Below are 22,594 nucleotides of genomic sequence, written 5' to 3' on the forward strand. Positions count from 1 at the left end.
TTGACTATTTGTTTTGACTAACGAGTGAAATGTGGGGGAATGCAACACGGTATCGCTCACTTTGGATGCTTTGTTCATCTGGACACATTTGCGCCATGTGGACATGTGCTTATATATGAGTATAAAATTTACTAACTGCTTCATAGTAACCTATAATTGAATGATAGAATACGGGGAGTGAGTATTCCTAAAGGTGTACTAGTTGTTATCGTAAAAAGTTAACATACACACTCTCACACACACCTACTCGTCCATTGGTGTAACAACATCGAACACATCATGCTCGAGCCGGAACATACGACTGTTGAACGTATGTTGTCTTGCATTCTGGCACATTTGAAGGTCCTTCTTCATGCAGCTTCGAACAATTTCATGAAACTTAATTCTAATCCAACTTTCGGGAAGGTTCATCTGCGTCTTGATTTGTGATTTGTTAGTAATCAACAACAAAACGATACCTCCCACATGAACTGGTTGCTTAGTGTTGTGTGTCGTTTTTTTATTACTATTTTTTGTTGTTACCGAATTCTTTTCCGTTCCAATTTTCCTAACAAAAATAGTATGCGTGTCAAGATATGTGTGAGTGTGTTCTCACGAAGCGGGAAGGAGGAGTGCTCGAGTAGAAGGAATGGAACCGTTGTGGAGAGGAAGTGGATTGGCAGAGGTGGTAGTAGACGTGCTAGTAGAAGTAATTGCACTACGTTGGAATAGTTTTCCCAAACCGGCTTAACCGTGGCGAGTGCTTTATAAGGGGTACACCCGATCGGCTTTTGGCTTGGTTTTGTTTTGACTCTTATTATCCCTCTCTCTCTCTCTCTCTCTCTCTCTCTCTCTCTCTACTCTTACTCTTCCTCTCGATTCACCTTACACCTAGTAGCACACTTCACCATAGAACTCCGGATAACCGGAAGTATTCGAACACGTTTAACTGTGTGTTTAATTTATGTGATTTAGACATTTATGCTTTACTTTTTGATCGTTTCTTTATTTATATATGTATATTTGTTTTTTTCTTTAAATATATTTCTTTATCAATTAAAAGAGCCGTGTCCGTAGTATGAAAAGTTGTGTACATGTGTGTGCGTGTGTGGCGTTGTCCTTAGGGTATGTGTACATGTGCGAAATAGGTTTGATTGTGGCAAAAAACCGTGTAGGTGTAGTTTTTGGTTTGTTTGTATGCGTAGTAGAAGGAAACGAACATGAACAGTTTTTGCAGTTATACTTCGTTTGAATCGGAACGAAGGATACGAATCCTTGCACGAAACCTTACACTTTGCGGTTATTTTCTGGGGGAAAATTGGGCACAAAAGGAAGTACGGCGCACGCGCGCTAGGGAAATAGTAGTGCCCGAAAACAGTAGTTTGGGAGAGGAAGTTCGGCGACGCACTTCCTTTAAAGAACACTTTAAAGCCGGATTAATATATAATTAACTATGTAACTTGTCTTATAGTGATGATTTATGATTTTAAACATTTCTTCCGCCGTTTTAGTTTGGCGCTCTACTTTGGCGCTTCGTTTTTATTGTTTTTTTTTGTTAATCCTTACCCTTTGAGGGAACCTTGGCAATGTTTTATGTTGGCAATGGCTTTTTTTATATCGTTTCCCATTATTCATTTGACACTTCGGGGATTTATCCAGCTGTATCTCAGCAAGCCTGAATATTTGAATGCATGTTTGTGTGTGTGTATGTGTGTTGAGTGTTTAATTATTTTGCTTTGATAGTTTGATATCGCTTTCTGTGTGTTAGTGTTTTCCTTATTTTGCTTTCTTTATCACTGGAAGACCGGTTATTATTCAATCGATAGCGCACCCAATTCTCGCCCGTAGCAGTAGTGCCTGCTTAGTATGATTTAGTATCATGCATAATAAGAAAAGTGCGCATGCATTTAGCAGTGCTGGTACTAGGGAGACGTGTTAAATGGGGTTCGGTTTGATGGCATTTAAGGAAGAGATATTAGGTTTTAGCTTCTTTTGAGTGACTCCTCCATAACGGCACAGTTCCGTGTTTGTGTGTGTGGGTGTGTGTATATGTGTTAAAATGTGTGCTGTGTTATCCGTGTTAAGTGGCACTGTGGATGATGCCGAGTGTATTATGACTTCTGTTGCCGGCCTGTGTTGCCGGCCTGTTTGGTAACGATCGCGACTAGCATCCCTAAACCCTAGCTACGGCTGCTGTGTGAGTGACTCCGTATTACGCGTACGGATGGTTAGGTTAAATTTCAGATCGTATCTTGAAAACAAAAACAAAAGGTGAGAGAGTGGAGTCTTTTCAGTTACGCCATGATTGTGTTTACACTCTGTTTCGCTCGCATTGCCCGGTGCACGTCATCTGCCGTCCCCTACTGGCATCATTCTTCTTAGTATTGTACTCATCTATCACTACTCGTCACAATCGTAGTTTATTTAATTTTTATTTACCTCATTTTGAGACGTCTAGAGAGTCATTCTCTCTCTCTCTATCCTTCGCTGTTTCTCTTTATTGCGCACCTTCGCATGTGAGCTACCGGTCAGGCAGAGAACGTAGTGTATAATATATGTAAGTGGTTTATTACCCCAAACATTACTATTCGAAAGTCGGTTTGACAGGTGTGTGTGCTACTAACGGATAACGATTGCTGTCATTCGCGCCTGTTCCTAATGCAAAATATATCGCTTGCACCGCGGGTAAGTGGTTTAACTACATTATCGTACCCTTTTTTTAATCTCACATTTTTACCTCCCCATTTTCTTTTCCTCTCCGGTAACGATCAGGTTTCTTTAGTCCTGTTTGAAAGTTTCACCTGATCGTTTTCTTTATGGACAGGGACAGGGTTGCATTACTTATGCCGTTTGCTTTTAAATATCGTTTATTACTATCATTGTTACTTTACCCCTTCCCCTAACCGATCTGCTTTTCGTGCGTCACATCATGCGGTCTGGTGATTACAAATATATTACTACTTTTCTTGTCATTCTTTTAATGTGTTGGTAGTGAGCATTAGCTTAATGTTTATTTCCGGTTCTGCACGGTCTTGCTGTAGAATAATAGTACCACTTTATGCACTTACTTACTAAAGTTTTGATTTAACAGTTCTCTTTCTCTCAAACACACACACTATCTTTCTCTCTCTTTCACTTTCTCTTTCTCTCTCAGACACGCACACTTACTTGTTCATTGTTTTTATTTTTACTCATTTTGTTGCTTACAGAGTGTACTATTAAGAGTCCGGGCTCTGGTACTTTGCCGGATCATGACTTTTTGCTTGTTCTTCCTCTGGTTTCTCTACACGGCGGGCTCACTCAATGCACTCACTCAACCGTATACACAAGCATGCACACACACATACACACACACACACACACACACACACACACACACACACACACACACACACACACACACACACACACACACACACACACACACACACACACACACACACACACACACACACACACACACACACACACACACACACACACACACTCTCTGAAACAACGGAACCTCTTTGAGGAGAGTTTCTAGTTTGTATTATTCATTTTCGATTTGGTTTATTTTATTTGTTTAATGTATAAAAATGTAACAACAGTTTCCGCCTGGATTTTTAGTTTTCTTTAAGTCAATGTGTGTTTGCATGTGTGTGCTGTTTTTATTTTGTCCTTCGAAATGTTCCGCGAACGAAGATGTGACGTATTTCAGGATGTTAATCGGAGGAAGCAACCGGAGAGGGCGAAGGGTTCGGTTGTGCTAATGTGCTAAAAGTACGGGAAGGTTTCAGTATTGACCGCTAAATATTCGTATTACAAATTGGGTTTCAAATTTTAGTACCATGTTTAAACACTTTTGTTTGTTTACTTTAGTTTTTGCTTTGTCTTTGTTCGTTTGATTGCATTACTCTCCGTTTCTCCGGTGTTTGATTTTGCTGGCTGAGTATTTTTGTTTGGTAGTTTCTTATTTTCTTCCCTTAGTTTGTGTTTAATATGGGTTCATGTTCCATTATGTTTTAACATACGCTGTAACGTTTATATGTTGTATAAATATGTTTACTTGCAGGTTATAGATTGTTTTGGGGGCGTTAGTTGTAACATTTGCATGTTCCCCTTCCATTCTATCATTCGAACGTTGTGCGCAAGATCAGGGGTCAAAGAGTGTCGTTTTGTTTAGTGTTTTTTAACCATTTGCGCCACTTTGTGCGTCATTGTCACTGTGACTGATTTTAGCAGGAGGTTACAATTTAAAGCCTTTTAGCCACATTCAATGTTGAAGATTGAGTTGTCTTGTCAAACTTTCTTTCCCGATTTTTGACAGGGACAGCGAGAAGCGGAATTTTCATGTTTGTGTTGTTTGCCTCTGAGGTGTTAATAATGTTAGAAAACAATTTTTATTTTGTGTTTGCGCCCTTGCCTTCATCTGCTTGCGTTGGTTTGCCGAAGATGGGTAGATGCTAACGGTTTGCCTTGAAATGGGAACAAGATCAATTTCATTTTATTTGTTTATCGGTATTCGATTTTAATTGTGGCTCATAATTGTATCTCTGTTATTCACATATTGTTTTATATTTAATGGAAAGAGGGAGGGCCTGCGATTTATTTTTATTGTTATTTTTGTTTTTGTTCGATAAGGATTTAACATTTTATTCTTTCATTGTCGAGAACTGTTTGATTCGCATTTGTTTTGTTGTGATTCATACGAAATAGCCATTTTAGTATGAAACGTGTTCAAATGTAGTTTTTGTGAATGTATCTGAATGTCCTTCTGTCAATGAATCCCTTCTTCGATTTTGTTTTGTTTTGTTAGCTTTTGTTTTTGTCATTAGTGGATATCACAGCATTTATCTTTCTTTCATATTTTTTAAATCCGCCTACTATCGCACTTGATGTATGTCTCGCACCATCCTGATTTTTTACGATACGCCAGCTGTTGTTCAAGTCATCATTTTGCCATTCCTTGTCTGACTTTTACTTATTAGCTTTTCTCCCCATTTTCAATAACTTTTCTTTTCACTTTTGTTTGACAATCCCTTATCACACACAAACACACACAACAGGCGTGAAAAGGAGCTTCCAATTGTGTCTACTATATTATGCTCTTGAGCGACATATTAACAAAATTAGTTTACTAACAACTACATAAAACGTGCAAACGCGGGGCTTTTGACGTAACGTTCCGTGTAACGCTACCAGTATCGAAATTGAGCTACGAGCTTGTGTTTGTGTGTGTGGGTGTGTTTTCTTTTCTGGTAGTCATCTTCACATCTATATCACACTCACACACACATACACACACCACATCACCGTTAAACGTTGCTACGTTGATGGTAGACCAAAAATGTCTCACATTACTTGACTAGCTTTTTTTTTTTTATTTTGCTACAACTTTAATTTTCTCTAACGCCTAACGCCTAAAAAATCCAGCCAATGTAAAGAAAAAAAATGAGAGAAAAACCACCAACCAACCCTTACGCCTTAACGCAACCATAACGCAAAACGAATCGAGCTGCACACGAGATAGTTGCTGGCAGAAGTTATAACTCGAATCGCTGTGAAAGCATTGCGTAGTTTCTAGGCACTGTAAAACGGTCGAACATTTGTTTTTGTGTAGTAGTGTTGCGGAAGTAAGGTGCCTCGACAGGGTGAGCCTCACCTTCCCACGCGCATACTTTTACGCCAGTGTTCGTTTGTGAAATGCGTTACGCCAAATACGTCTGGGAAGCCATCGTAGGCTTTCATCTACAATTCTACTGATCTAGGCTCTAGTGGCCTAATTCAGTTAACCAATCATGATTTGCCACTTGGAATATGATTTGTCTCGCTTTGCCTGCCTTTTGATTCCTTGCTACTTTAGCAAGTCAAATACTTTGTCTTTTATCACTCACCCGTACCCGTTTACCAAGTGAGCTATCATTCACTTCTGACGTTTCTCAAGCACTCTAGCACTTCAGCACTTCAGTAGCTAGATGAAGATCCACAATCTATTGGCGCCACATCCTACAAAGAACAACAACAGAACAGTACTATCATTGCGTTGAGTTCAAGATGCGAGTTCCTGTCTTAATCTGGCTTATTCTTTTTATCAACAGCTTTCATGAACTAATTTTCACCAGGATCACAGTAAGCCAGGCTGCATGTTTGGAATATTGGATATTTTGGAGGTCTTTTGTTCTGTATCACTTTATATATTCGGATCGCAACCAACAAACAAAACGGCGGTTTCTGTTTGAGCTTCTCTAAGATACCCAGCATGATTGCTAACTCATGCACGGAGCTAAACAGCATCCCGTGTCAAACAATCAAGGGGATGATGGTACTATAGTAAATTGTTTAGATAAGTGGGATGTGATTGTAATGTTGACTTGAACAAGTTGTACAAGAACGTTTAACAGGAACGGTAAAAACAAGTAAGATACTTTTCTTAACACACAAGGTGGAAAAACAAACTAAGGCCTCTCACTACTGTCACAAACCTTGCACCCTGTACTTCAACTAGCATCACTTTACCGTTGCATCGCGTGCGCGTGCGTTAAAATAACCGTTTGCTAAAGCTAACCTATATTTTCTGCGCGCAAAGCGACCATTTGAAACTAGGATGAACCAACTAGTACACGTAGAAGAACTAGAAGAAGCCCCACGCAAGCTGCCGAAATTGTCTGGTTGGAGTATCTATGAGTGGGTGCAACTGAAAACTCAGGCCCTACGCGGCTACTATTGGCATATACTGGAAATGCTGATTTTATGGTGTTTTTGCTGACTTTCGTTTTGATTACGTACGAATCACTAGCGACACTATCCTGGACTTCGATTAGCTTCCATTCGTTTTTAGCGTTCCTTTTCTAGTATTTTATGTATCTCTCTTTCACATTCTCTCACTTTCTCTCTATTTCTCTCTGTCTCTGTGAATGCGGTCTTCTCCTAGGATCAATTAAGCACAGCCTGCACATGGGTTGCGCCATTATCGGTAGAATCATGTTAATCATAGTAGTTTGGCAATTAGTAGCAGCTAGTGTTGGGTCAAGTAGCTCTTATGAGTGAGCGGAGCGAAGCGCTCGCGCTCATCAAACTGAGCGGTGAGCGCGTCCTGGCTCCGCAGAGAGCGTAGAGAGAAGGATGTATGTGATTCGTTTGTACGATTTATCGCACACTACTGTGCACAAACCATCGTCTACTCGTTCGAGTAAAAACACTGCTCACTGCCGCTGAATCGGGCAGATTTGGCACACCGCTCACCCCACACACCGCTCAGTATGGAGCTACCAGATTTTTCGCACAGAGTACGTACTGTGCGCGCTCTTTTAGGTGCGCGGAGTGATCGAGGTAGCTCTTTCGCTCACGACACAACACTAGTAGAAGCATTTAGTAGTTTGCTCGTGGTTTGCTCTTACGCCTGTTACCCTTCATTTCACTCATTTCATAGTATTATAAGTAGTTGACGTAGTAGTAGTAGTAATAGTAGTAGTAGTAGTAGTAGTAGTAATAGTAGTAGTGGTAGTAGTAGTAGTAGTAGTAGTATTGTGTATGAACAGTAGTATTAGTAGCACGAGAAGATTTTTATGACGGTAGTTCTGGTACTCTTTAAGGTACTCTGGTACTCTTTATTTCTTCGTACCGGTCAGTTTTTTGTCCTGCGGTTTCACTGTGGCCATGGGAGGCATGGTGTATTCACAGCTGTGCTTTTCATTGCTTCTGTCTTGCTTTCTCGTATTATTTCTCTGTTGCCTAGGATCTTGGTATCAGAACAAAATCCCTCCGTGTCGGTGTGAGATTGTGTGCGCGTTGTGTGCTGTCGCTTAAGCATTTCTCTGTCCCGGTCGTCGTATTGCTGCCTGGAGGATCAGTTTTTTCTTCTTAACTGCTTACTGTGTCTATATGTGTACGTTATTATGCTTTTTTTGTTGCTTTCCTGTTTGATAGCGATAGGTTTTTTGATATAAAAAGAACTCTGCGCATATACATACATTCGTCCTAGTGCAGAGTGGTGGTTGCGCTCCGGTGAGTCTCGTCTCTTCATAAGACTGCGAGGCCGCCCTGATAATCCTTTCCATTCCATTCCATTCCCCAACCCTCCTGCTCTTTCCCTCTCCCCTCTCTGTCAATCAGTATTCCCGGACCTGTTTGACCCGGTCACAATCTTGTTTCTCAGGCCGTTTGTGCGTTCTATGCGTCACTGATTAGCTTAAAATTCTTCACGAAAATGTACACATACCGCCGCAGACGGTAGTCAGCGACCGCTACCAGCTGGGCGAGACCGTATGCGAGCGTGTGCCGATTGTGGGCGAGCCAGGCGACCAGCACGCCACCGGCCACCACGAGCAGCAGCAGGAGCGGGGGCAGTAAGCAGCTCTGCAGCTCGTACGCGAAACCATTGCAACCGTCGTCCTGTGCCGTCCCGTCGTGCTGTTCGCGTGTGCCGGTGATGGTGGTGGTGGTGAGAGTAGAGCCGGAAGAAAGGGTATTGATGGTGGTGGTTGTGGTTGTGGTACGATCCTGACCGTGACCGTGTGTGCCGGTGTGCCGCCGTGCTGATGGTTGTTATGAAACGATAAAGTGCGGCGCAGAGAACAGAACAGCCAGTGTGGCGATGATCGTGAACAGGGTGAATATGATAAGGCACAGACGATCGACTACCATGGCGGCGAACTTCCATTCGCGCGTGACCTCGCCAGTCTCGTCCTCCTTGCGGAGCTGTGGAAATTAGAACGGATATTAGACAAGGCGGTGTGCGAACTATGCTTTAGTAAACTGCCACTGTTCAGCTGGCCTTAGTTGCCTAGCTGCAGGCACAGACCTTACCTGATCGGTAATGTAGCGAAGCTCCTTCAGTATAAGTGCGAGCTCGTACTCTGCGGACGAGCTGAGACAGGTGTGCGAGGAAACAGTTTCGTGCAGGCGGCCCCCGCCGGCACTGATCGTGCCGAGGCCGGCCGAGCGCCCGATCGTATCGGTAGCCCCGATCGGCCCGACACTGCCATCCTCACCCTGGCGGTACACGGTCCGGTAGTAGGTGGGGTTATGTGGAAGCGTGTTGCACCGGTGGTTGCATCGGAAGTCGTCGTCGATGTCCAGTACGTTGGCCAGCAGTGACTTGGAGGACCTAACGCGAAACAATCCAGCAAAACGTTTGTAATGGACAGAAGTTATCGCCGAGCATCGCACCAGTCTCTTACCGTTCACGCATCTCCACCTCCTGCAGCTGCTTATTCTTTTCGTCCACTGTCGGACGGCACGGGTGCGGGTATGGTTCGCCCGGTCGGCTCATTCGCAGGATGAACGGTAACCAGATCAGGAACACTACGCGAATCTACATAGAGAGAGAGAGAGAGAGAGAGAGAGAGAGAGATATATATATGAGAGAGAGAGAGAGATTCATGACAGTTTGCGATAGAGACATACCCATTCGGACATTTCGTGCGTGTCGGAGTTACGGTGGTGATAGTTCAGGATCAAGATCGTTGACACAACCGACGAGGCTACCATGAACATGATGCAATTGAAGTAGGTTCCTATAATTCACCAGAATAAAGACTGTGAGTTGCATGTGTGGCAGAGCCGACCGCAATCTTACCTAGAAGAGGCACTGCGTCTGATGTAGCCGGCATCGTCTCGGCGACCATGTTTAGGAAGACTGTGAGTGATAGCAGAATCGTGACACCTGGTTGGGCAGGGAAATAATTACACGCTGTTAGTACTTTACTGCAACTGATTGAGTTTGGAATTCAATTTTTCCATTGCTGACTATTGACTATTTGCAGGCTGTCTGGTATGGTACACAAAATGTGTTGCAGCGAGCCATCGATTGCTGGGCGAGGCTGCTGTACAAGAAACGAACCCCCTTTGAACATACCCAAAGCTGCTGTTTGTGCTGTTTTGCTTCTTTCGCGTGGCTCTTGGGTGTGTCTAGTGTGTGCTATGCGGCTGATTTGCTGATACTGGTGCGCCATTCCCCGGTGGAAGGTTGTTGGGCCGGTATGCAATTGCATCGGACATTGGGGTTATCGTTGGCAAATTGCCATCTTGAGCTTTGACACTGGTCAGGCTGCAGAGGAAACGCAAGCGCAACACAAACAACAAGAAAAAAAAGAACTCCACCAGCATTCCAGGGTCGCCTGTGTAGAGCGTGTTCGCTTCGTTCGACACTCGTGCTGCCCGTGGTTTCCCCTTTACTGGGGACAAACTCCCAAAGGAACGATATATTTTATCGATGCAAATGCAATTTTGGGCACCCCATGAAAAATAGTGGTGGGGGAGGGGGTGAGGTTGTGTCCAATTTTCTTGCTCTTTTCTTCACGCTCCCTATTTTCCTCTCTCAGAAAGTGGAATAAAAAACCCATCTCCAAAGCCCCATGCATGGACATGCCCTGTAAAAACGAAACATGGATGGCAAATGCCACCGTGGTCCCCATTTGCATCACTGCGTTCACTATAATTTATCGCAAAGATAGCTCGTTTTTCATTGAAATATTTTTGCAAAGCCGGCACCGTCCCGGTCCATTGCCTCTCGACCGGGAAAACCGAATTCTGAACGAGCCTGAAATGAGCAAATATCTAACTGCCACATCTCTGCTGCCCATGACGGGATACGAAATTGGTTTGCCTGCAAAACGGGAACATTGTCCACAAAGGCCTATACAGCTGCCTGCTACCAGCAGCAGCAGCTGTGATGATTGTACTTAAGAAGCGCTACATAGCGTACTTACCGAGCGAAAGCTTTTCCCCGGAGTCAGGCGGCAGCGTGAAACCGAGCAGCGCCATCGACGCGATCAGCACGCACGGCACGATCAGGTTGAAGAAGTAGTAGAGCGTTTTGCGGCGGATAAGTATCGCGAAAGTAATGTCGATGTACGGTTCCGGACAGCAGTTGTAGTATATCTCGTTCCGCTTCCCAGGCACGCCTACGAAGGAAGAATACAGTGATGGAGTTTAATGTTACGAGCGGACGGTTTGTTTGACGACTGGTGCGGACACGCCTGGACACCTACCTAGCAGCTCCCATTCCCCATTGGTGATGAAGCTGCTAATGTCTCCCCCAGACTCGTCCTGCAGCTGGAGATCGAGCTAAAACGACAAGCGACATATGAGGCGGATCAGTCAAGCATTGTTTGCCAACCGGAAGTGTGACACATTCGAACGTACGACCCATAAATTCTTCCACGAAAACAGGGACGGTTGATACAGGAGGTGTTTGCCTGACGGATTTCGTAAACCATACCTTTCTGTCACATTTCTACCACTAATTTCGACGCACACAGACACTCTGATGCTTTTACGGTCTAAAATGTTGGAGCAAGGACTCTTGGGAAAGTCCCGCTTCCTTCATTTTGTTTCGATTGCGATTAATTCGATTGCGGGCGGATGGTTAGCTGACAATCGGTAAGCTCTAATGATGTAAAATTATGTTACTTCCTTCGTGGAGAACAATCTGATACGCTACGCAGCCATGCAAAGAAAGGACCGTATAGTAAGGAGCTATTGAACCAAAATCTAACATTCATGTATTGTTAAATCTCGCCCCAGCAGTATTGCTACCTTTTACTAAATCGCATTTATTTTGCTGTAACGTTGTTTCCTTCGCAGCTGAACCGATTCCATCATCCAAGAGGTTGAATTGAAAGTGTCTAACATTTTCAGCGATTGTCACCTAGTCATTGTCGGGCAGATAAACGCAGCAAGTTACAGCCCAAACCGTCGTGCCACATTGGAGGGGTTTATGTTTGATTTCTGGCAAACGTTAATTTCAATTAATCATTGACCTACTTTGTCACAAAATGCTTCCCAAAGCTCATGTTCATTGTACCCTACCACCACCAGCGAGTTTGAAGATGAATTACTAACATCGACGATCCCGGTGAGAGTTGGTTCGGATGGTAAAGAGTCCGCGGTTAGTGGTACCGATTTGTGCTCGAGCGAAGGTTTAAATTTAATTTGCTGTAGCTTAATTTAATTGATTATTTACACAATCATCGTACGCCTAGGTCTTGCGGCACACTTTCCGAAACAATCAACCAACAAAACGTACCGGACCTGTGGGTTGGGATACCAAAGCTATTCAAGGCGACACACGTTCGTATCTTAGTCTGCACCGCGTATTGTGATGTGCTGATGGATTGCTGATGTGCATAGGGGTGGGAGGGTACTTGGGTATATGAACGGAGTTTAGAGTGGGAGTAGAATTAATAATAGGGGGGTTCGCAAAGTCAAAAGAACCACAGGAGCAATGGAATGATGTTTTATTATGTTTTTTTATTATCTTAATTCCTTATTGGAGTCTGGCGACAAGGTCTAGATAAGGTCCAGCCTTTACTACAATAGTAAGCGCGTTTATTAATTCATTCATCAAGCTGTAGCATATCTGCTATATAGAACTTATTATCGAACTTATTAAAATACACACTATAACAATAATAATGCGTTTAGTAAAGCCTAATCACACGATTGCAATAGTGTTCAAACAAAACAATGAAATGTGTACGGTGGATTTTTTTTCCTTTTCAATGGAATAATTCATTGATATCGATAACTGGTCAAACGTCGGGAATATAAATACAAGATAACAGCGGTCGGCAAATACGGCCTGTGGGTCGAATGCAGACCGCCGCAACAATCAATCCGGGCTGCGAAAGGATATTTCTGATTTGCAAAGATGGGAAAACAATATTTGTATTCGTAAACTACTGACCATCTTTTATTATGACATTTCATACCGTCGTACTCCACCAACTGTAGTTATCGTTCTTTGGATTGGCGATTGCGTTTTCCAATTGCGTTTTCTCAATCAGAATCTTAGCTAACCGATCGGTTTGGCAGTGGAGTGGAATGGTGTTTGCCGCCATAGCAACGTGGTTAAAAAGTCGAGCAGTGAGATATGCAGTTGAAAACTTCATATAAAAAAACCATTTTAGTAGGATAGCCATATCTACTGCTCCACACCAGTTGATATAACAGTGGAAAACTAAATAATACTAAAAACCATGTTTAACAGCTCGCAAAAAAGGATGTTTTATCGCTGTTTCAGTTATTTGAGATGTTTTATCACTCGACTAAGTAAAAATATTTTTTAGAAAATATAAATTTACTTGATTTTTTATAAACAATCAAAACACATAAATTTAGGTTTATAACAGGTATCTAGTTTTTATAGTTTAAGCTACGAAATAAGAATCCAACAAAAGAAGTCCTTTTCTGCTAATTAATTTCTTTTATCCAACCTTATGTTATGGCCTTATGGCATGTTAGAATCGGTTCCGACACGTAAATGCAACGAGATTGATCACTAGTAGGATCACTATAGTGATAGGTACAAGAATGACTCATAGCAACTCATATCCGTTGGAGCGACGAGTTCCGGTCGGAATCGTTTGCGTTGTCTTGCACCTATCGAAGGTGTTGTGCCTACTTGTACCTTCCGGACTATCCCCAAAAACTCGGGGTCGCTTATGGATGGATACAGCCCGGGAATTTTCGGATTGAAACACACATCGCTAAGTTCCACGCCTCGTGACAAACGCGTCACTCAATGATTTTTTTTGATAATCCATTTAAACGAATATGTACACTTGAATAGCATCTATACTGAATCACATAGATTACAATAAATGTAGTTATTTTATTTTTATCAAATCTGACGAAATCATCATCATATGTGTGGAAGCACACTCATTGTCGTATCAAGCTCGCCAGGCTTCAGTGGATGTTAAAAGCATGGAAAGGAACGACCCAGGTGTTGTGCTGGAAGGAGGGGGGGGGGGTTGATTTCGTCACTTGGATTTGAATAAAATAAACCTTTTTTTTTCTTAAAGTAAAAGTAAGTAAGGGGAGTAAGGGGTATTGGTCGGAATCCGTCATATATGGGCCCGCTGTAGTCTTTGAGTTCCTTCGTCCATGGAGCCTCTATCGTTCACGGAGGCCCGCGATGAGACTAATGTACACGCCATATATGCTGGACTTTATATCCACGGGGCCTCCATTCATCCGCGGCCACTCAGTCCGCGTACCGTTTAATCCGCCATTGCAGAGGGGGCGTAGTAGGTTTAAATTTAAGTGGCCAGATGACTTGAAGGCTTCAGCCATTAAGGCCAGGATAATGGACTGGCAAGGGCGAGAGACCGTGAGCGGTTTCAGACACTCCTTATTGCACGGAATAAGTGTACCGCGTTGTTTCAAAATATTTTTCCACGAGAGCGTAAAATACGGATGTTGACGAATCCAACGTTCGCGGTGGCTGGAGTTGATGGACGCACATGGTACATGGCACAGGACAAGCGTAAGTGAAGGCGGCAAGTTCAGAAAGGATTCAAACCTCGTCCTCCAGTTCATACGATTTTGTTTCATCTAGACTTGTTCAGCTAACAACCCGTTTTACACTTTACCCAGATTGTTTGTACAGGCCTACAGTCGGTACTGTCTAAGGCCACTTCTGGTGTGGATTCTTCACTAGATGGTCCGTAAATAAGCCAAATTAACTATTTTACTCATTCCGCAAAACAACACCTCTAAATGTAAACAAAATTGTGATTGACAGATAGGCAAAACCAATGGCTACTCGAATCGAAAAGAGTTATCCACCAGTGGAGAAATTATCCACAGGTGGAAAATAAATTCCATCGGTAGATTCGAGCATATTAACCGATCGGATAAATTTTATCGACTTTCGTTGGCGATCAAGCCCATTGTTTGTACACGACCATGAGACTTTCACAATGGTTGAAATCGCATACGCAATTTTTAAAAGCTTAGCTTTAAAGCTTAAAATAACTCTTGTCTGATATCAGTGGTTTTATAAAAAGTTTTAAAATGCGATTTTCGCATTAACACAGAATCTAGTGTCTAGCTGCGTTATGTGATAATCGATACATACAGATTTACAACACAAAATCTTAGAAATTGTAAAACAGCTCCACACATTTTTCTGTCTCTTTTTCATTTCTGTCTCATTTTGTCTCTTCGTTTCATTTTTATCTATTACAGGAATATTTTTGTTGCATTTGAAACATAAAAGAACAATAACCAACCCTGATTATTATTATTGTGATTATTAGTACGACGACGTTATATGTTGCTTTCTACGAGAAGAACGATAGGTAAAGTGCTTTTTCATGAGAAATCAGATAAATTTGTCTGGCATAGAATTACTTGTTCGTCAAGTATTTTGAAAGTTACCAAATTTACGTTTTTTTTCATATTTTTTCATCCGTTGAGGCTTTTGTCTTCTAAAAAATATCCCTTATCATTTTTGTGGAATGGAAGCAGAGGGTCATCAAGAAGCTGTAGTATGTTAGGAGATAGCTACGGTCGCCATGTAATTAGTTCGGAGATGAGCGTACATACGGTACTTAATGTACATCGATCAACGTCGCGGTAGGTCAGTTTTTACTGACATGAGCCGAGGTGGAATAAAATATCGATCGAGCGAACTTTTCACTACTTGATCGTCCAGGCGATCATAGAAACCTTTAGGAGGTTTCCCTTACTGGAAACGTTGGAGTTTAGAAGCCTTACCTTGGGTAGGGGGACATAGCTAAACTCTTGAAATAAGTTGGAAGGCGAAGTATTAGGAAGCGTAACGTCCTATCTTGGCAGTCCGAACGAATCTGACTTGCCACGGTCGGAATTGGTTTTATTTATACTCAATGGGTTTCGAAATATTGGTTTTGGAATGTGTTTTTGTCCTAATTAAAGGTTATTGATATGAGGTGCAATTTATACATTGTATTGGAGTGAGGTGTCTGTCATTATGAGCCTATGCTGCGTTTTTAGTATTTTTACGAAGGTTCTGGAAAGTATAAACTGTTCTAGCTAAAGAACGGGTGCGTTCGTCGATCATTGCCTACACTGCGCTTTTAGCAATAAATTGCTATGCGTTCTCTGTTTGTCCACTTTGCTGCAGAATCGCTTGAATTGCTTATGTGTTGCAATAGTGTGATTTGGCTTTCCGAAGTGTGTTACAATGTGTCTATAGCTGATAGTGTGGTTTACAATAAGGTATATGTAGCAGATATGCTACAATGCGATATTTCTCTGTCTTTGTCGTTTTGAATAACAGGGTTTCAAATCGAATCAAATCAAATCGAACAGTTCAACCGGTTAAGGGAATGTTTCAACCGGGTAGTGAAATCGTGCAAGCAAACTGTGGAGCTCCAGTAAAATTGTATTAAAAATCAATGGCTGGTATTATTGAATCCGTTCGTAGCGGGAACGTACGGCGCTCACATGAAATTCTAGGGATGGCAACACATCTCATGAGCCCGGCCCTACAACGCCACGGTGAATAACTGTAGCAACCATCTAGTACGTTCGGAAAATGAGTGTCGGGACGTACGCCGCCGCTACGAACGGATTCAATAATACCAGCCAATATGTTTATCACCTTTTAGATATGTTTACATTCAATTAAACTTCCCTTGGGGGCCATGGCTAACATACATGCTAGCCATCAAACATGTAAATAAAAAGTGTTTGACCGGGGAACATTAACAAAAATGGTTGGCACTCAGCTTATTAAAAGCGCAGCTTAGACAACGATCAACGAAAACATCCGTTCTTTAGCAACAACAGTTGTAACCTTCTTTCGCAAAACATTAAAAGCGCATCATACACACATATCAACAAACATCTCACACCAATACAGTTTGAACATTGCACCCAGTATCAATAACCTTTAATTAGGACAAAAATACATTCCAAAACTGTACGAAACCAATAACTTTGTTTGAGTATAAATGAAACCACATCCAACCATGGTAGATTAGATCCGTTCCAACTGTCAGGATAGAACTATGTCCTGCATAAACCTATCGACTTCTCATTTATCACTTTGAGTGCCATGGCTACCACATATGATAGCCAGTTATGTGTCCTGGGATACCATGACCATCATATGTGATAGCCAGGTATAACTGACTTTAAATCTTAATATCTTTTAACAAATTGGGCGTATTATCATGAAATTTTGCAAAAAGATTAACAAAATGTTAAATAATTTTTTAATTTATATGTTTTTTTGCAAATTTTTGTTTTTCCCATTTTAGAATAATTAATTGATACCCATAAATGATAAAAAATCGAGAATGGTAATGCAAAATAACAATTCCTTCGATCAATATAGTGTAGTCACATATATTTTAGTTACATTGTGAGTTTTTAAACCTCTCTAATAGTCTAGAGTCTAATATACATCAGATATCCCCTCTAAACTCAAAGGATTTCAGTAAGAAAAGGGCCTTCAGGGTTTCTATGATCGCCTGGACGATCAAGTGTCGATAAGTACGCTGCAAACTAGTTTTATTCCAACTCGGAGCATGTCAGAGAAACAATGACCTACCTCGACGGTACTTGACGACCACTGTGACGTATGTACGATCAACACATTACAAAGTTATTTGGAAATGTTACGTGAAATAAGGAATAAAATGGTTCCTTTTTCGTCTCCACGCTCTATTTCTCCAAATCTATTTTTATTAACCTCTCATTAAAGATAGGCAATCAAAAACGAACACAACCATTCGCATCACACGCGGTGTGCTTGCATCGAAGGAGTTTAATTTCGTAAATGCGCACAGACAACGACCATTTTTCAATATTTCTGTTTGTGGTCGTTTCCCCTTATGGTTGTTTCACTTTTATGCAAAGCAAATTCACTCCCCTAATGTACACACCCACACTCCTGTGCTCGTTCGAAAGCTTAACAAATTGACATTGTAACCGTGCCCACTTTCGAGAGGCACAAGACCTAAAAATAGACGGGCCATCATGATGACCACCATCATGCGAGCGTGTATTGAATTTCCAACCGATAATGCCGAATTGAAAGGTTTGCGCAACATATGCAGCCAGTCAGACACAGAGTGCATCACGGCGACCGCCCCCTACCCCCCCATCAAAACCGTTTGTGCGCATAAATCTCCATTACGGTTCCGGCTTTTCCACTGCAATTATTGTAATATCATTTCCGCCATTCGCAGACTGGGCTTGGCTGCTCCGCTAAGGTTGTAGCTGTCGTTTCCATGCTGCACTTTAGTGGCCAGACACACATACACACACATACACACACACACACACACACACACACACACACACACACACACACACGCGAACATGTATGTGCAATCACACATTATCTGTTCTTCATGACGATGCAAGCCACACATGTGACGATGGCGAACATATGCACACCCCCGTTAACTGTGCGGGATAGCGACTCGTCCCCGAAACGGCCCTTCCCTTTCTCCCATTCCCACGGGACATCTCCTCCGCAAAACACGTGCAGCATAGTTTCATGGTGGCTTATTTTGAATCGGGCACCGGTTGGCGCATTTGCATACCACCTTCTCGCCCCGCATTCATGTTCACTCACACGAACCCTAAACGCATCTCTATCTGTAGTGTGTGTGTGTGTACGTGTATGTGTGTATTATGTTTGTGGCCAGATTAAACACGCCAAAATCAACGCCCGGAAATGTGCAGCAGCCCCATTCACCCGGTTTGATACGAGCGATGGCACTCACGCTGCGGAGTAAAGGGATGTTGAGGTTTACTAGAAAAAATAATCAATTAGAACTTTAAATTGAATAACAACATTATAATCTCTCGCCTCCTGGCACACGGTGTGCACGTTGCCTTCCGGTGGCCGGTTCACATGGCTACTTGGAAGCCAGAGAGCACTGTTTTCAACGAGCGGCCTTGTCGGAGCCAGGCACAAGGCATCGTGCATGTTCGCGCACGTGAGTGTTCCGAAAATTGGATGTCCCCATCTGGGCCCTCGGGATCTGGACGGGCGCGCGACAAGCCACTGTCATGAAACGTGGAATCTGCCCTTCCGCCGCCGCAGCAGCATCAGCAGCAACAGCAGCACCAGTAGCATATGTCCACTGGGGACGCCAGAATGATGTGGCGGTGTGACGCGAACAGTGCGAGTAAACTCCGAAGGACCGACAAACCACATGCATTATTTCTAACCCAGAAACGACCTTGCGAAAACAGAAGCGATGCCACGAATATAGGGTAGGTTGGTACGATAATTGCAGATACAATCATCAGACGCTCCTGGTGTGTATGTGTTTGTATGTGTGCCTTTCTCTCTCTCTCTTTTTCTGCAGCTCTAGATGGATCTCTGGAATGGTATGGTACAACCAAAAGAACTGCGCTCCGGCACTATGGTAGAATACTGACATTGACACTACCTGCCACGGGAAATACTTGCACAACTGTACCGGTGGGCCTGTGCGCATGCAGGAAGTTATGGGCTTGACAGGTAGAAAGTCATTCCTTCTCCTGCCGGGTCGGTTACCTACCTGGAAGCCGTCGTACGTCCACGAGCCGAACTTCATTTCGCAGCGCTGATCATCGAACGGGAACCAGGTGATGTCAATCTTGCAGGTGGATTTGAAAATTCCTGGCGGTACGTAGAGACAGGACCCGTTGTTGCGCACGACCACGTTGGTCGGGTACGTTCCGTCGAACCCTTCGTCGGCACTGTTTGTTTCGGAGAAGGAAAAAAAGAAAGTACTGGGAATGATTAATCTGGACAAGACTAGACAGCACTGCTCTGAAATGAATATCTATGTCGTCAACAGTGTGCTGTTTTGCAACTTCTGCAGAACGCACCGAGGCCAGTACCTCTGTTATGCGTGGCAAGCATGGTACTAGTGCGTCGAGCTTTTTTATGGATTCGAATCTACCGCTGCGCTTTTGCGGGTCTGGTGGAATTGTTCTTTTGCTGTTAGGCAAGCAGTCAATTGACGACAACCAAAAAGAAGAAACAAAAAATCCCGACTACAACGACTGGTGCAATCATACGCTTCACAAATCTTTACGCCAGTCACATCCAGTGGGTCGAGTTACGAGCAATTTCATGGTTCTGGCGAAAATGTTAAGCTTCGTGCTGGATCCTCCCTCACTACTGCGTAAGGACATAAAGATGTGTGTGTGCATGCGTGTGTGTGTATAAGGTTTCTTTCCTCCATTTGCTGAAATGTAAATGAAACTCACTTACGCTTCACTTAAGACGTAATTACCATTATGCCGAATACGCGATTGCACGCGACTTCCGTCCAGTGTGCGGGGTAGGGGTTAGGCAAACATTCTTTGTGTTTTCACTACCCTCTACTTCCAGCCTAACCTCCATTTTCTGACTACCCCCGAGGTAAACTTTGGGGTCCCACTCAATGGAATTTTATTGCCACCGGGCGATATTTTGTTGTCGATATGGCCGTTCGGGCTGTCGTTTTGCCGGCATGACGGTACGGACGCGAAATGGTAATGAAATTCTTCCACGAAGAACTGTGGCCAGTTGTAACACACATTCGCAACCATTTTCACATACACACACACACACACACACACACACACACACACACACACACACACACACACACACACACACACACACACACACCAATTGGAGGGATCGTGGATCGAGGAGCAGTGTTGAGCATTCTTCCGCGTGTGCACTACAAAAAATATCCGGTTCGAAGGACCAAACGCTCGGTACGATAGGTTGCTTGGTAGGATGAAGTGCGCTCACACTGCTTGGCAAAGCGCCGGGTTTAGCCGGGGTGCTATAGGACGCCTTTGGGTGAAAGATTAGTGTAGTGCGGAAAAACAATATCACCTTGGATCGGGCTGGTGCGCCCCACTCGAGCACAATTTACTCGCGGGAGTCCTGAAGGAGATTATGGAAATGAGCTTGAGTTTCGGAATTAAATTCTACTGTCAAGCGTCTGATGTGTTGTGGCTGCTGCTTGAGGATGTGAAGAGGGCGGTATACAGGTGGCAGGGATGGAGAGGGAGTTTCTGAGTGTATACAGTGCAATCACCAATGGCAAACACACTTTGCACAAGTGGAGCGTTTTGTGCGTGTCTGTTTTTTGTCCCACTGTCTGTACTACTCCGTATCACCGCGGGAATATTGTACGTTAGTTTTACAAGTTTATTCCACGTTTCACGACTTCTAACTGTGCGAAGAGCGTAAGAGATTACAAGCAGCGATCACCAGCGATGCGGTAAAAAAGGAAAAAAATAAATAAAACAATTCACTTTCCCACCCCGGTGGCAAATCCAAAGCAATCCAAACCGAGGGGGACACTGGGTAGTTTCTGTCGGAAATCGGCAATTTCCTGGTGCAATGTACACCACGCCACCCTCAATCAAGGATGTGCTCCCGCCAGGTCGGTGCTCAGGTACCGTCCGTAATGTTTGGACGCTGGTGCAAAAGACAGGAAATTTAATTACAACAGCAAGATGAACTGTTTGCTCCCTATCGCTTACAACAGCCTGTTTCGCGCGCTCGTGTATCCATACGCCTGCCACAAACCACTTAATGGAGGGGATCCCGGGTGACGGGATGATGGCTGTCGTCCAGTAGAGTAACGCGTTCTTTTTGTAGCGTGTGCTGCAAGTTTGTTTTTGGTGTTTTTCTTTGCCATGTACAAGGTGCTATAATCAGCAAATCGAATCAGTGCCGGGAGGATCAACAGGAACAGCGCAAACAATAGAAATTAAATTGTTGAAGCGACGCGTTCGGATACGACGCTCAGCGATGACTTGGGTCGTACTTTGATGGTATGGTGTTTGTGCCTTTCTTTTAACGCTTTTAATCGAGCGTTGCCCTCCTGATATTCCTTTATCGCTAGCTTACATAACACTAGACGATTAACTAGATTGAAATGAGAAGCTTCCCCTCGTACCTGTTGTACATTAGGACGTCCGGTTTCCAGAGACGATGTGGTGGTATCCGCAAATCGCGCACCCCGCCATACTCGGACGAGTTCCATCTGACGTTCATGTCGTTCCACTCCTGGAAAAGAGGCAATTAAGAAGAGCAAGAAAAAAATTTTGGTTGGTTAGCATGGGCGAGTTTCAGCTGATGAAGTTCTGCTGATGTGCACTGAAGAAAAACGGCATGAGTATATTCGGATCATTGCTAGTGATTTGTCAGAATTGTTAAACCTATTCAGTGATTTCTCAGAGTGTCAATCAGCTTTTTTGTTCTCCGTTTTGCTTCGATCTTCATCGCACGTTCATATCATGGATAATTCAATGAAGTAACTTGAATAGTTTTCATATTCCGCATGTAATATTATATGTAAAGAAAGTTATTTGCCTTTCTTTGTGTAAAATGTGAACATTTCGTAGCGTTCTGTAAAAATTCTGTAAGATATACGGTGGTTGGGGGGGGGGGGGGGGGGTAGGGGGACGAGGGGCGATGATGATGATTTATTATCGTAAAGAAAACACTATAAATCATGTAACTTTATAAACAGTTATGACGCTGTTAAAACAATCCAACAAAATTGGGTTGAAAAATTCCAAATCTGGTATCATTTGCGACACATCGGGCCTGTATAGGCAAAAGTAAACCGGAATTAATCCATTTGGTCGTGTGTTCTGTTTTTTAAATGGTAAATGCTTGAAATCGGTAATAAAAATTGTGATCATTTTCTTTTTCCATTTTTGCAGATATGATATTATGATAAGTTGCAAACAATGATGGTAGGCAGAGTAAGTGTACTAATTGTGGTTATATCATCCATTATGACTATAACGAGCTTTTTTTTTTCTCTGAAACAGTTAATTGGCGTTCCAAACCCTCGAATGTTTTAAATAAAATATAAACATTTTAAAATAT

General features: G+C 43.0%; 1 protein-coding gene across 3 annotated transcripts in view; it reads right to left on the reverse strand.

The window, feature by feature from the left end:
* Positions 1-799: 799 nt before the first annotated feature.
* The window catches only part of LOC120947777 (neuronal acetylcholine receptor subunit alpha-7-like), a 91,305-nt gene continuing 69,510 nt past the window's right edge, over positions 800-22,594 (reverse strand). For all 3 annotated transcript variants that reach the window (XM_040363489.2, XM_049608533.1, XM_049608530.1), the window contains 9 exons: positions 21,654-21,763; positions 19,260-19,440; positions 10,953-11,028; positions 10,671-10,865; positions 9,539-9,625; positions 9,367-9,476; positions 9,141-9,274; positions 8,767-9,067; positions 800-8,658 (listed from right to left, as the gene is read on the reverse strand). In XM_040363489.2, the coding sequence (XP_040219423.2) occupies positions 8,506-8,658; positions 8,767-9,067; positions 9,141-9,274; positions 9,367-9,476; positions 9,539-9,625; positions 10,671-10,865; positions 10,953-11,028; positions 19,260-19,440; positions 21,654-21,763 (1,347 nt within the window). In that variant the 3' untranslated portion in view covers positions 800-8,505. The remainder of the gene's footprint in view (positions 8,659-8,766; positions 9,068-9,140; positions 9,275-9,366; positions 9,477-9,538; positions 9,626-10,670; positions 10,866-10,952; positions 11,029-19,259; positions 19,441-21,653; positions 21,764-22,594) is intronic.

Source organism: Anopheles coluzzii, chromosome X (assembly GCF_943734685.1).
Source record: "Anopheles coluzzii chromosome X, AcolN3, whole genome shotgun sequence".
NCBI lineage: Eukaryota > Metazoa > Arthropoda > Insecta > Diptera > Culicidae > Anopheles > Anopheles coluzzii.